Source organism: Astatotilapia calliptera, chromosome 13, assembly GCF_900246225.1.
Source record: "Astatotilapia calliptera chromosome 13, fAstCal1.2, whole genome shotgun sequence".
In the NCBI taxonomy this organism is placed as follows: Eukaryota; Metazoa; Chordata; class Actinopteri; order Cichliformes; family Cichlidae; genus Astatotilapia; species Astatotilapia calliptera.
Window position 1 is genome coordinate 9172942 of NC_039314.1, and position 15771 is coordinate 9188712.

The following is a 15771-nucleotide window of genomic DNA, read 5'->3' on the forward strand; positions in this document are numbered from 1 at the left end:
TACCTTCAAATAATTAAATTTCACATCAGATCAACAGCCAGATAGTTGAAACTTGGACACAACTGGATGTTTGATCCCAAACACACACCAAAACTGGTTTTGGAATAGCTAAAGCAGTCTAATTCTGCAAAGACGCGTAGAAAAATATCCAACCAGAATTGTGCCAGGAGCTTGTTTATGGCTACCAAAAGGGTCCAGTCGATGCACAACTTCCTACCTATTTGACCAAATATTAGTGGGGGTGCATGGATATATTTGATCCTGTATGTATATATATTTTGACTTTGTGTGGGTTGGATAAAATCCAAAAGAGAACCACATTTCTTCATCAAATTGTCATTAAAGACCTATGCTGTACAATCTTTCCACCCTGTTCAAAGAAATAATTAAAAGATTGAAATTACTAGGACACTCATGCCCATGATTAGTTTATCTTAACTTCTGGCCACAACTGAAACTTTAAAAACAAATGTACATGTCTTTTATTATGAGTGAAAACTGAGTCACGAAAAACAGCTAATTCAAATAAACTTCAAGTACAGTAAAACAGTAGAGAAATCAGGTGGATACAACATCAGATAGTAATAAAACCCATCCTGCAGCATAGCTCGCGCACACACCAAACACCATCTATCAAGGTCTTTCAAGGTTTCCCAGTTGCTAACACAAATGTCAAGATCTTTCAGCTTAATTACCAATTTAACACTAGGAAGGCCCAGAGCCCAGCCATTTGGCTTTTCTACCTTTAAAACCCGGAGAGCAGCCAAATGGCTGGTAGGCTTTTAGCTAAGCTTTAGCTTCAGGCAAGTGGAAGCTAAATTGGCTAGTCATTCATATGTAAATTGGGTTGTTACCTGGGAATTCTGGAGGGAGGGGAGTGGGGGTGTGTGGATGAGGGGGTGGGGGAGCTGCTAAAAGCGGTGAGCTTCCTTTTGTTTCATCTTGATGCATTCTCAATCATCCAGGGAAACAAATCTCCAAAAGTCACCAACTTGGAGTGTTTCAGTTTGCCATCTTAGGGAGAAATCAACACACATGGGTGTATGTCCTTTGTTGCTGAGATTTATTGATAAAAACAGTACAAAAAATCAACCATTTGTACACATTTTTACAAATAATTATAAAAAGTGAGTGAGTACATTTCAACATTTTCAGCAATCACTCACAATCCTGGCACTGCCATGGTATCTGTAGTCTGCATTTACCACATGTGTATCTGTTGCAGTGAACACATCGCACAGTGGCATGATTGTTCTTGCAATTGTGTTTGACCTGACACATGGCTCTTTTTCCAGGGCTCGGTGTGGAGGGTTGTGTCAAAGGCAACTGTTCTTTTCTTGCCTTCTTCGCAGCTACATGAGAGTGAGCTAACTCCCTTGCAAGCTCCACCAGGAAGTCCACCCGTCTTTCCTTCGTCCCGGAGCATGCTTGATACAGCACATGTGCATTCAGTGCTGCCATGTCAATCATGTTATAAAACACGGCAACTGGCCAGCGCCGTGTTCCTCTGCGGACAGTGTACTCCCGAACCATCTGGTCCATCACATCCACGCCACACTTTGTTTTGTTGTAAAGGGTGACAGTGTTTGGCTTCCTTTTGGTAGTGTTATCAGTCTGAACCACGCCGTGCATGCTGCTAAGAATATAGACTGTCTTCTTCCGTTTGGCCGCATACGCCGTCAGCGTGGCAGCAGAGGTTGAAGGAATGGAGAGTTTAAATGTTAGTTGTAAACAGCTATATCATATAATAACTGCAGCTGTAGCTGTGATCAGACATCCCCCTGCAGGCCCTGAAGCTGAGCTCTGAGGTCCTCACAAACCTGCTGGAGCCAGCTTCCATCCTGGGGAGCACGTTTTTGTGTTTCAGCGCGGGGCGAGGCACAAAACCCAGATGGTCCAGATGGACCAGATGGTTCGGGAGTACACTGTCCGCAGAGGAACACGGCGCTGGCCAGTTGCCGTGTTTTATAACATGATTGACATGGCAGCACTGAATGCACATGTGCTGTATCAAGCATGCTCCGGGACGAAGGAAAGACGGGTGGACTTCCTGGTGGAGCTTGCAAGGGAGTTAGCTCACTCTCATGTAGCTGCGAAGAAGGCAAGAAAAGAACAGTTGCCTTTGACACAACCCTCCACACCGAGCCCTGGAAAAAGAGCCATGTGTCAGGTCAAACACAATTGCAAGAACAATCATGCCACTGTGCGATGTGTTCACTGCAACAGATACACATGTGGTAAATGCAGACTACAGATACCATGGCAGTGCCAGGATTGTGAGTGATTGCTGAAAATGTTGAAATGTACTCACTCACTTTTTATAATTATTTGTAAAAATGTGTACAAATGGTTGATTTTTTGTACTGTTTTTATCAATAAATCTCAGCAACAAAGGACCTACACCCATGTGTGTTGATTTCTCCCTAAGATGGCAAACTGAAACACTCCAAGTTGGTGACTTTTGGAGATTTGTTTCCCTGGATGATTGAGAATGCATCAAGATGAAACAAAAGGAAGCTCACCGCTTTTAGCAGCTCCCCCACCCCCTCATCCACACACCCCCACTCCCCTCCCTCCAGAATTCCCAGGTAACAACCCAATTTACATATGAATGACTAGCCAATTTAGCTTCCACTTGCCTGAAGCTAAAGCTTAGCTAAAAGCCTACCAGCCATTTGGCTGGTGGCGGGTTTTAAAGGTAGAAAGGTAGAAGCCTGGGACTGCCAGTGTTAATACATGCAGCGCCAATAAGCTGGTTTACACACACAAGCCAGTAACAGTTTCCGACAATAAGTTGCAAGGTCAATGGTCTAGACAACAAATAAAAAGTGCCGTGATTGAGCTACACTGCCAAATTACCCGAAGGGCACAATACGTAAAACATCTGCGAAGACCATCTCACATCACATGCAAAACATTTAATCACAATGAAAATTATGGCTATTGGGTTTTATGTGACAGCAGCGAGAGGGTTATGAGTGAGCAATGGTGGAAAGTGTGTGGGAGTCAGCGTGTGAGCATGTGGTGGGCCAGGGTTATAAGGTCTTCTCTACACTGTCATTACTGTGTCCACGCACTCAGCAGTAGCAGCGCGTGCACATAAACACGAATAGACATGCACAGACACACAATCGCATAGCTCCGGGACAGATGCATAAGGATAGGCAGATACATATAGAAAAAGACAGATAGTGGAAATGTGTGGGGGAATGTATCCATGCTAAAACAGCTGTTCCTGTGCATGTGATCCAAGAGTCTTTTGGCTCCTCCAGCCCACCAACAGTTTCTGTGTATTTCTGTGCTTTCTAGGCGAGTAAAATTACCCCCATACATCTTCTGCCTGTGACATATTGATTGTGAGCCAAAGGAGAGGCTATCATCTCATCTATGGTCTTGTTGTCTTCTCTGGTGTGTTAGGCTATTTGTTAGACAGGACGTTGTTAAAAATTCCCTTTGATAATCGACGTTGATTGGTTTTTCTAAAGAAATCTTTTATGTGCCATTGTTAAAACTAATTCTGACAAGCTGATTATGCAACAGAGGCTAAATCTGGAATGACAGGCAAAATTAATCCTCTGATGCTCGATGTGAAGAAGCAGGGAAAACTGGAGAGTGCAGTATTAGAAAGAGGGTATCGATAAATGACACGTTTTAATTTCATAAACACGCATCACGTTGCGTTTTAACTTGCACGCACACACGCACACAAACTGTGTTGTGTTTGACTGCCTGCTCACTCCTGGACGCCGCCGACTAGCAGCTCTATTTTTCAGGAGCCTTAAGCCCCATCTCTGGGCAGACGCCATCATCCCCCCCCCCAATTCCACCTGTCAGGTGCCCTTGCCTGCTTTAACAGTGGCAGCAGAAGGGGGAAGGCTACTGGGAATGTGGGGGGAGGCACTGGACGAGTTGTTGGATCCTGTCCCTGCATTCGTGTGCCAGGCGTGCATCACAGTTCATTTCGCAGCCTCCTCTTTCCTCCACTGTGCTCAGCCAAGCCTCTCAGCAGGTGTCTCTCTGCAGAAGAGTTTTGCCACTACTCGGAACAGCATCTCTGTGCTCCAGCTCACAAATGGCAAGCAGCCACTTCCGCAACATAATTAATGACCCTAGTACTCAGTGAGTTTTGAAGAAATTATACTTAGATCCTCCCACAAAACTCCATTAATATCACTCATGTTCACTAATATTTTAACACCGAAAACTTACAACTCTGGTCTCTTGCATAAGTGCATGCAGTTGTCTGGCTACATTCTGAAAATGTAGCCCTGCACATCACTTCTCGTTTATTTGTTCTGTATAGGAAACTTTTTGGAAATTTAAATAAGCTAAAGAGCAACTTTCAAATACTTAGGTATCTTCCTAACAACTGCCGTATCCGTTTCTACTTTGTCCAGCTTTTCTGGCTTGTATGCATTGCACACCGGCTGCACCGGTTACTTCTTAGAAGATGAAGGTGTCCTGGTATACCTACTTTGAAGATAAAGGTGTTGCATTGAGTACGGTCATCAAGAAGCAATCAACAAAGGCACAGCTGGACTTCTGCTGCTTATTAACTTCGCCTTTTGAAGTTGATAAACCCGAGGTTGGAGCAACGCGGGGCCTTGAAAATATGAGGGAAATGTTTAAACCGCATACCTGCATGAAGAAAATAAGACGATTTAATACTTTAAGTGCACTGCTTTCATACTACTACCTCAAAAACACGCAAGAATAACACGTTTGGCACTGGCTCTATCAGTAATTATTTTTAATTATTAAAGATTAAAATATGACTTGTAGTGTCAGCCTATTCTTGAGTAAAATCATCAACATTTAATCGTCGGTGATTCAAGAACTGCTATAAATTTTTGTCCACAATGCTGATTGCTGCTCTACGTTAATGTTTTCCTTTTCTGTGAAAAAGGCTGACTGTGTGATTAGAAAGTGTGAGACAAAAAGGTGATGTTGACGCTGTGACAAACACCATCATTATTTCCTCCTCTCACTCCCAGTCTGAATGTGTGAATAACAAGATTACATTTTCTGCTGATGAATGGAGGGAAAATGTAATTAAAGAATGCAGGAAGCCATTTAAGGTGATATATAGTGACACTCTATTTATCGTGTACTGTACGGCTGCTTCACCACGATGCCAGATAAATCACAAAACTGTCAGTTTTAACATGTGTATTCTGTCACCGGTTATCCATATTGCCTCCTAAAAACACTACACAGCTTTAATGTAGCGTTTAGTGGTGACACTGGATTGCTGTGAAATATTTAAATCAAAAGATGCACAGATACATTAGACCTTTTCATTTACTGTCCCTATTGTTGGTCTGCATGTTACATTTCTGTCCTGCTGTTGCTTGTGGAAGTGGTTACCAGGGTAACATCTCTAGTGGCCTGCAATTTGAGAGTATGTTGCCCTGTAATGCTGGCTCCATGTTACCATAGCAAATTTTCTGTGTTCTACAGGGTGCACTGTAGAGGGGACTTAGTGGGCTAATGCTCCTCAGCGCAACAAACACTAAGACAGTTAATTAAGGTTTATGGAAAAATCAATACAGTGACAGTGGTTCAGGGAAGACTTTCTCTATTAAATCTATTCACCTTATCTTGTTCTTTTTGTCAGTTTTATTCTCACTCTTACAAATATAATATGTTATTTTACACCAATGAACAGCATTTAATAGCTGTGATAGCGCTGCCTAAAATAGTACTGTTATAAATGTACGTGTACACAGTAGCAGGAGTGGCAACAGCAACATGCTATGAAATAAAGGAAATTAAACGCCGGATCGCTACACAATATATGTCTGCAAGGCCATTTAAACCACCGGCAAACTACTGAATCGTCCCAGACGTTTAAACAGAATCCCTACTGTGCTCAGGATTAACTAAACAAAACCAAAAAAAGCAGGGAAAAATATGAGTCATGCATTTTAATTCATCTACTGTTTACTATTCTTTGAAGATGGCTTCTTGACAGCTACCCTTTCAATGAAATAATTTCTGATGATGCTCCATTGGATGTCTCATGTCCTGTGTCAGGTCTTTACTGGAAGGACATGATTTTCAGGCTCTATAGATGTTGTTTTTAGTACTACCATTTCTTCTTTTGTTCTCCACTAGTCCAGTTTTGTCAGATTTTCTAAGAACACATTTCACACTGTGCCAAGATATGCCAAGTTTTCTGCTAATAGTTCTCTTTTTTGTTGCAAAAACAATCTTTTATTTCTTTTAAACTGTGTTGTCTTTGGCATTTTTCATGGATTCAACCAAAGAAATGAGAAGAAATTATGTGTTTTTGTGACAGGCTGCTGGAAATAAGTCCCTAAAGGTGCAATTTAGAATAGGATCCTTTCTAAGTTGTCTGTTCTGCTTAGACACAGCACTAGTTCATCATTTGAGTTAGGTGCTTTTTTTATGCTTGAATGATTCATAGGTCAGTATTAAGTGGTTAAACAAATAAAAGAAAGATTTCTTTGAAAATGGTCAAGTACCAGGAGTGGACTGAAAAAAAGTGAACAACCAACCAACATCCAAAGAAAATCATAAGAAAGACATTCGGAAAGCCTGGAGAACTACTGCTCAAAACCACTTAAATATAAGAAAGTCTGGCTCCTTGGAAGCAAAACATGAAGAAATGATGGTTGGCTTAAGACTTTTGTATAATACTGAATGTCAGCGAAATATTTTAAACCACCACCGCCGCCAAGCGGCTAAATCCTCCCTTCAGTTTAAACAGAATCCCCACTGTGCTCAGGTCTAACTAGCGTAAAAGAGCAGAGGGGAAAATATGCATCATGTTGTACACTGTGTAGAGAGTTCAGAGATTCATGTACTCTCCTGAAGAGATGACCTAACAAGGAAGCCTAAGTGCAAGCACATATTTGCCTTTTGAGTACTTCAAAACAAAAAAGGCTCTAAGAAAAGATCTTTGTTCTTACTAAAAAGCAAAGAAAAAAAGCTATTAATTAAAACTGAAATATTAAATGCTTTGGGGATATTTACACATTGTAACATGTTACAAGATCAAATTCTACAAACAAAAATATCCTGAGTATAACTAGGTTTTTGGCATGAATGGGCATGCTGTAAATCTTTTACTGATTGAAGTCTACTAAGGTTTTGCAGAGGTAAGAAGTCTCATCAAAGCAGCCCAGGTGAAAAATGAAGTTCAAATTCAACTGTTTGTGTAAATGTACGGAAACCTCATTTAAATAACGAGTGATTGTCAGACCACTCAAGAATTAGACAAATCCTGCCCTTAAAAAGCCCCTGTAACTTTACATTGTTCTTTTGCATTATAACATAGTCTCCATTTACTGGACTCAATGCTGCTGCTTCATGTAAAGGAACCACAGACAGTAAAGCCGGAGATAAATATATCATTGTTATGGGGCATGGCTGTCACTTTAATTGAGTTTAATTGACATTCACTATTGCATATTCAAGTATGTGCTGCTATAGGCTGCATTAGCCAATCATGAATGCTGTGTGTTGCCATTGGCTGAGCTCCGGAGAGAGCCATGTACTGTGCTGAGAGAGGGTGGGGAGTGGTGGTGGTAGTGGGGGGGTCTCCTCCGCCTCCTCTTCCTCCTCCTCTCTCTCTGCACTCTCTCATTCAACCTCTGTAGTCAGCAGAATGAGAGGCTGAGCAGAGCGGAGCAACACGGCATCCACGGCTACAGCATCCTGCAGAGGACTCTTGCTCCATGGAGGAGAGGAAGGGGAAAGAGGCCGTGTTGGAGAAAAACGAGTAGATCAACACATGAAAAGAGAGCAGAGAGGGGAGGGAAAGCACAGAAGGAGTAAGAGCGCGAAATGAAAGGAACTGATTAAACAGCGTTGTTGAGGACCACTGCAGCTATACTAAATCTGGAGCTGTCAGGCCAACCCTCAGCGAAGCAGTGAGTGAGAGAGGCGAGCAGAGGAGAGAAAAAGAAGTGATTTAGAGAGCTGATCTCATCACTCTGGACTAACAGGGATGGGACCCACAAGAGCCTCTCCGTCAGCAGATCAAACTTCACACAGGAAAAGTGCCTTTCAATCACCAGTGTGAACCTGCCTCTTTAGAGGAGAGAAGGGAGTTATTCTATTAGTTCCCTAAAGGTCATACAAACCTCGCACAGGATCTTTGACTGCTGCGCTGCTGAGTGCAGCTCAAGTCTCCGCTGTCCTCGCTCCCCCATCGCACCTGCCTGCTCCCGGTGAATGTTTTCTCTGCATGCACACTCACTGCTCGGCAGTTGAACACACTCATGGTCGATGCCAAGGGAAGGAACATGAAATGTCTGACTTTCTTCTTAATGCTTCCTGAGTCAGTGAAAAGCAAGTCAAGTAAAAGCTCCAAGAAAGGGAATGCGAGTGGCAGCTCCAAGCTGCCCCCAGTCTGTTATGAGATAATCACACTTAGGAGCAAGAAAAAGAAGAAGATGGCAGCGGATATTTTCCCCACCAAAAAGCCGGCATCCACCACCACAGTGCAACAGTACCAGCAGCAGAACCTCAACAACAACAACACAATTCAGAACTGTAACTGGCAGGGACTCTACTCCACTATAAGAGAGAGGTAAGGAAAATCTGCAAGTTTTATTAACATTTAGATCAAAAAGATGAATTGGACGATTAAATTTGAGAATGTCCCATAAAGTCTAATTGGTTTACTGAATTGCACCCGTCTTACGATTAAAAATGTACAACAAAACACTTCTACTAAAGTAGTAGGCGTGACGGGTGGTGCCTGTGTTTGTGAGTGCATGTAGGTTTGAGCAGGGGTGGGTGATATCTCTGCCCTGCCCTCCATCTGACAGGGGAACTCTGTTTACACCCTCTTTGCCTCCTGCAGACTTTGCCGCTCTGACACAACAGAGGGCGGACAGTCACAGCGAGTGCGTTTTTTTAATGCACAACAGGCGGAGGGCCGATCTGTACTAAAAGCAAAATATTTACCTTGGCCTATCAGTAAAGGATCCCAGCAGTCCAGCGCAAAATGTGTGTTTTCTGACCCGGCTTTGTTGTCTCTCCAGAACATCATGGGGCTGTTTACCCACCCCTGTGACATGTTCCACTGCTCAATAATATATGAACGCAGCTTTATTGTTGGTCCCATTCTTTCACGGTGGGGATTTTCCACTGACTTCATCATCTTCTCCCTCTGTCTTTATGTGGAAAGAATGAATAAAAGAACATAAGGATAAAAATGATGAGCTTTCATTGCTCTGTGCGAGACTTAAATTTTAATTTAAGCACCTGGCACACTTTGCACACTCATAAAACTTGTGTTTAGAGTGTTTAGAATAACAGGAAAGATCAGAGTAAATGTGATGTATGATATTTGGTTTAATTTCTGCTAAAAGCTACAATCCCTATTTGGTAAAAGGTTAAATTAAACAGAAAGAAAATCCTTAATGTGCCTTAAAATCACCTAATTTTCTGTTTGTACCCTCCTCCCGCTCCCTCCTTTTTTTTTTTCTTTCCCTTTGTAGAAATTCTGTGATGTTCAACAATGAGCTGATGGCAGATGTTCACTTTGTTGTGGGTCAGCCTGGAAGGACCCAGCGACTTCCGGGACACAGAGTAAGAATTTTAGCATCAAGTGAAGTTGCACTAAAAGGCTGGAAAATGAACAAACAAGCAGCCACGCAGGCTGGCCCATTGTTGCTCATATCATAGAAGCTTGAAAAAAAACATCTTTCCTCTTTGCCAGCTATAATGAAACTGATTCCTTTTGTGCTCCACCATCACTTCCGCACCATGTGTCTTTTCGAGACAGTCCTCAATTATTTATGTAAATGAGGCTGAAGGATGGAGGCACAGAGTGAGCGAAGGAGGAAGGGCTATCCTCTTCAGCGGTCGTTTCGCGCAGGATGGAGCGTCTTTGTCTCCGCTTTAGCTCAGCTTTTCATGAAAATGCTCTGCAATTACTCAACTTTTAATCAAACACCCCCAACAGCACACCGTAACAATGATCAGACGCAGAGTGAGGCACGTCCATGTGTGCGCCTCGCACCCTGCACAAACTTTTGTCTTTAACCGAGTATCCTTTAGGTTTGACGCGACAATGCAATTTCTAGTGTAAATACAGCTGTTGGACTGTTTAGTCCACCATCTGACCTCATTATTTTTTTATGATTAGCGCATAAATCATTTAAAAGTCATTTCTGCTGTTTGATTGTGATTAGAACAGTCGCATGAATTTGTAAGCGCACAAATTTCCACATCAACAGGCTCCGAATGGCTCTGCACGGGTCATTTTTAATGTTCTTTACATGGGACCAAAATGTGTAATCCATGAATGGTAGCTGCAATGCACTTTGTACACTTTAGAGCGCAGTTATGGAAGGACACTGACTCGACTGTGCTTTATGCTGAGGCATTATGGCAACGAGATATGACACTCAGTGCAACAATCTTTATCGTGTCCAGTAGGCAGGAGATTGAATATGCCTCATGATCTGCTTTTTGTTAACAGCTCTATCATAGTGGGATGGAGGGTGGAAGTAGAAACAGTCATTTATGTCGATATCTTTAAAAAAATAAAGAGCCGCAAGGTGAGAATAATATTATTCCAATATGCAGCGTATGGATTCTTGTCTCTAAACGCACATCAAAGAGCATCTGTCTTTCAGCTGACCTTGCTTAATGAAAATAAGCATGAATTTCAGAGTATGACAACAGCCACAAAAACAACGGCATTGTTTCCAAAAACCCTTAGATTTGCAAGGTTTATTTTCGACTAGTGCGCATGCAGTTCACTTTGGAGAAATTCTGTGTTCTTTATACCACCCACATATCCACCTACACACACTTGTGCCGCGCACACACACACACGTATGCACAACACAGGCATGAACACAGAGACCTTAAACTCAGGTTTAATAACAGAATTCATAGCATTGTCTAATAAACTATTAGTCACACAGTCATATTGAGTTGCATGTGATTTCATCATACATTTAGATGACTCATTAGTTTCAGAAATTGAACTTTTGCTGCACTCGGTTCAGTAGTGTCACAAGCAAATACAAGTCTTCTTCATTAGAAAATTGCATCCGTGCCCTGAGGGGACACAGTAATTGTCTAAGCAGCGCTGAGAAAATCAACAGGTGCGATTTTGCCAACGCACAAAGGGATTTGTGTTGTTACGTGAATGCACTGAGATTCCCCACTTCAAATAATCTTCCTCCATTTTCCAGATGTTAGTACATGTCACATGAATTACACTGACGTCACAGATAAACTGTTTTCATTTTGGTTTTTCCCATCCGTCACTCTGTTTTCTTTGCTTCTTTCAACAGTATGTGTTGGCTGTGGGCAGCTCGGTGTTTCATGCCATGTTTTACGGTGAACTTGCTGAGAACAAGGATGAAATCCACATACCAGATGTGGAACCGGCAGCATTTCTGGCAATGCTGAAGTAAGGATTCTCTAAATTCTTCCTTCGACTGGGCCCGTTGACCTCGTAGTGCTTTAGTTGAACAAGCGGTCCATGGGTAAAAAAAAAAGAATAATTTGATAAGACTGATCTGTATCTATTTCTCTGGCAAATCTCAGATAAAACTGTTAAGTAAGCCTTGACAGACAAATGAGATGAAGTGTTCTTTATATATCTCAGGGACAGAATCTATATCTGTCTGTTGTACTTGTTCATTTCATTATACTTTCAAATTTTCCTGTTGAATCCCAGGATATTTTTTCTACCTCCTCGTTGCCTTCCTTTCATCACTTTTATTTCTGAGTTTTGTTTCTCTGTCCTTGCAGGCAAACTGTGATAGGTGGTAGACACAGACGTAGGAGGAATACTATTATGTTGGCCAGTTTGATAAGTTTGCGCTGCGATTTTTTTTTATCTGGCGAGAATCTCGTTTCGTTCCTCTCTTAAATATTTTTGAACAGATACAGGAAAGTTTTGCTTACAGCACTTCAATGTCAATCACTTTCAGTCATAAGAAACTAAAAATAAACCTCAAATGCATTATTGTTTGAATCATGTCATCTAAATTAACGATCATAGAAAACACATTTACACCGTGCCGTTTTCTTGTCATTTCTCCGGTGTTTGCTGAGAAATTCCTATTTTATGTCAACAGGTACATTTACTGTGATGAAATTGACCTGAGTGCTGACACAGTGTTGGCCACTCTTTATGCTGCCAAGAAGTACATTGTCCCTCACCTGGCACGTGCCTGTGTCAACTTCCTGGAGACCAGCCTGAGTGCCAAGAACGCCTGCGTGTTGCTCTCTCAGAGCTGCCTGTTCGAGGAGCCAGAGCTGACGCAGCGCTGCTGGGAAGTGATTGATGCCCAGGCCGAGCTGGCGTTACGTTCAGAGGGCTTCTGCGACATTGATGCCCAAACCCTGGAGAGTATCCTACAGCGGGAAACACTCAACGCTAAAGAGATAGTGGTATTTGAGGCTGCACTTAGCTGGGCAGAGGCCGAGTGTCAGAGACAAGAGCTCACCTCATCGACTGACAACAAGCGTAAGGTTTTGGGCAAGGCCATGTACCTGATACGTATCCCTACGATGGCTCTGGATGATTTCGCCAATGGAGCAGCCCAGTCGGGCGTGCTGACGCTTAATGAGACCAATGACATCTTCCTATGGTATACAGCTGCCAAGAAGCCAGAGATGCAGTTTGTCAGTCAGCCTAGGAAGGGCCTCACCCCCCAGCGTTGCCACAGATTCCAGTCCTGTGCCTACCGAAGCAATCAGTGGCGCTATCGGGGCCGCTGTGACAGTATACAGTTTGCAGTGGATAAAAGAGTTTTCATTGCTGGGTTTGGACTGTATGGATCTAGCTGTGGCTCAGCAGAGTACAGCGCCAAGATTGAGCTGAAACGTCAAGGAGTACTGCTTGGACAAAACCTCAGCAAATACTTCTCTGACGGTTCCAGCAACACTTTCCCGGTGTGGTTTGAGTATCCGGTCCAGATTGAGCCAGATACCTTCTACACCGCCAGCGTGGTTCTCGACGGGAATGAGTTGAGCTACTTTGGACAGGAAGGAATGACAGAAGTACAGTGCGGGAAAGTAACATTTCAATTCCAGTGCTCGTCAGACAGCACTAACGGCACTGGGGTGCAAGGAGGGCAGATCCCAGAACTTATCTTCTATGCTTGACGAGACCTGGTTAACCTTCTGGCTGATTCTCAGTGCACTTTTGAAAATGGAAATGTATCACTTTGTGCATAGTGTCACCTTCTGTTATTTATTTTTGTCACTATTGTGCAGGAAAAAAAAAATCAGATCTCAGACCTGTGAAAGGGTCTTATGTGTTTTGGAATTTAGCAAGTGGTCCACTTGAGTAGGACCATATATTGTATATGTTTCAAGATGTGGATTTACACAAATACACCAATGAACTGGTCTTAACCTCCCAAAAAACAACAAAAAAGCAGACATCTTGCACTAAATGTGCCTGTAGATAGTAATATATTGTACATTCTGAAATGTATATATAATTCCACAACTGTGGCCAGTGCTGCCCACAAAGAAATCATATATAATGAATACGCTACAGTATGTTTATTATTTCTATGCTTGCATAGAAGGCACATATAGAGCAGCAATACTTCACATTCTACATTGTATGATGAACATTTCATGTCACGACATCATCGGCATCACAAAGGAAGTGAAAGTGGCTGTGTGACATTCAAAACCAACACCAAATTTCAAGTCACGATTCCATCAAAAAAAAAAAACAACAACAACAACAAAAAACGCACTACTGATTCCTGTTGTATGTACGAACCATTTGAGAAGTTTCAATCTGACTCTTGATTGATTCTTTGACTGTAGTAACAGGGCACTTAATGAGGGCTTAAGGGGTCTTAGATTAGGGAGCACTAGATATAAGCCACACAACCCCTCTGTAGCATGTTGCTCTACACCTACACCCACTCCACTGAGGTTCCATTATCTTTACAGTTAACATTAGGACTTCTGGCTACTCACTACTACATGGTAGACCAAGGGATTTCTTTGATTTTCTATCTAAACCTGTCTGCACTGGAGTACTTACAGCATGGGCAAAGCGGCTCCATTTCATCTGATGTGTACTACTAATTGTTCTGGCGCCTTGGTTTTGTTTACAGTGAAAAAGATCAACATTGATTCTGTGTTAGAAGCCGTTTATGGACTTTTACTTCCCTTAAAAACCCTGCGCACTCTGAACTGCTGAGCACTCCCTCCCAATGTGATCGTACAGTATCAGTATTTGCAGAAGCATACTGTACATGCTACAGAATTGCACTGATGTTGGTTTGTAAATGAATTTGTTTTGTTTTACTCCAGCGAGGGAGTTTGTTTTGATTTTATTTTCTTATTTGCTGTGCTACTGAATATTCGCCTGCTGATGACAGTGGACGGGTAAACTGGTGTTCATGTCCTGTGTTTACGTGCTACAGTGCTGGGAGACCGACGAATGTGTATGGTTGTTGATGATGGAAATAAACAAAAAGAAGTGGTGCGTGCTGGCTGTGTAGCCCATCTGTAAAAAGTGATAAAGCTACGTACTTTGCCTGAAATTAGGAGGGGCGACAGATGATGCCCATCGGCACTGCAGTGATTTACAATGCCAAGAAGAACTCTGTTGATTGATGATGCCTGTCTTCATCCAACTTTTACATCCTGTCTGTCAAACTAACTCCGTCTCCTGATTAAACACGCAATATTACACCTCACAGCTTAGCCAATATTGTATGCCATCTTGCCTGCCATTATAAAGAATGGCTCCTTAAGGCCATCACATCTCATGATTCAAAAGATAGAAAACAAATCGAAAAACAATCTCAAAGCACCAAAGTTTTTCTTTCACAGCTTGGCTGCTTGACCCAGAGTTGATCTTGAAGCATCTGTCTCCTGAGATGAACCCAAAAATTTAATAGATGATAAAACAATAAAGTAAAGGCAGATTTTTAATTCTCTCCGATTGCCTGATATGCTATAAAACTCCCAAACAAGTGTCATTGGTGGAATATATATAAGCAAATCTTTGTGAGCTGTGCATTCAAAATGATAATCCCTCCTGGGAACTCAGGGCAGGTACTTGATTACAAAGGCACTCGATAATACCGGGACTAGGTTTGACACTGGCAATGAGCATAAGGTTCTTGATGAATTGAGCTAAATCAGTTGGGGTTGCTTGGTGCTTTAGTGCAATTTTTCATGACTGTGGCACTGATGTTGTAAGCAAAATCATTAATTGTATTAAAGGAGGTCGGGGACTAAAATGTGCCAGGACTCCTGGCCTCCATTCGACACACACACACACACACTTTATAACTGTGACAGATCGGCTGATGAAAAAGACAATTCAAGTACACTTTCGATTTCGCAGAATGTTAATTAACATTTATAACACAAACAACCCCAGTGCAGGGATTACTGAATTCGTGTCACCTTCGATGCAAAAGCAAAACCCCCACATCACTGGAGAGAGCTCTCCTCACTTTGTTCTCCTGGAACAGCAGCTACTCAAGCCCATCAATTTGCTTTTTTTTTTTTTTTCGGAGTTATTCACAGTCAGCTCAGATGGCAGGAGATCTGCCAGAGGCTACCAGCTCACTGCCAGAGCTGCGGTGGGAACACCTCTGCTCTACGTGGCGCACATTACCAAAAACGACTACTGGATCAATAACAAGACTTCAATCAGCAATTGAATCAGGGGTTCTAATTACTCACAATTGCACGCTATATATTTCAAAACCCTCAAAGATATAAATCTATCACGCACTCCTTATGCGCTTAGGCTATGTTTAATAAAAACAATATTTT

At 42.3% G+C, this 15771-nt stretch overlaps 1 protein-coding gene across 1 annotated transcript; it reads left to right on the plus strand.

The window, feature by feature from the left end:
- The first annotated feature begins 7114 nt into the window (after nt 1-7114).
- btbd3b (BTB (POZ) domain containing 3b) lies at nt 7115-14671 on the plus strand. The gene is made up of 4 exons (XM_026189324.1): nt 7115-8560; nt 9477-9567; nt 11289-11407; nt 12081-14671. The coding sequence occupies exons 1-4, from the start codon at nt 8250-8252 to the stop codon at nt 13111-13113; spliced, it is 1554 nt and encodes a 517-aa protein (XP_026045109.1). The 5' UTR covers nt 7115-8249; the 3' UTR covers nt 13114-14671.
- Nucleotides 14672-15771: the final 1100 nt, after the last annotated feature.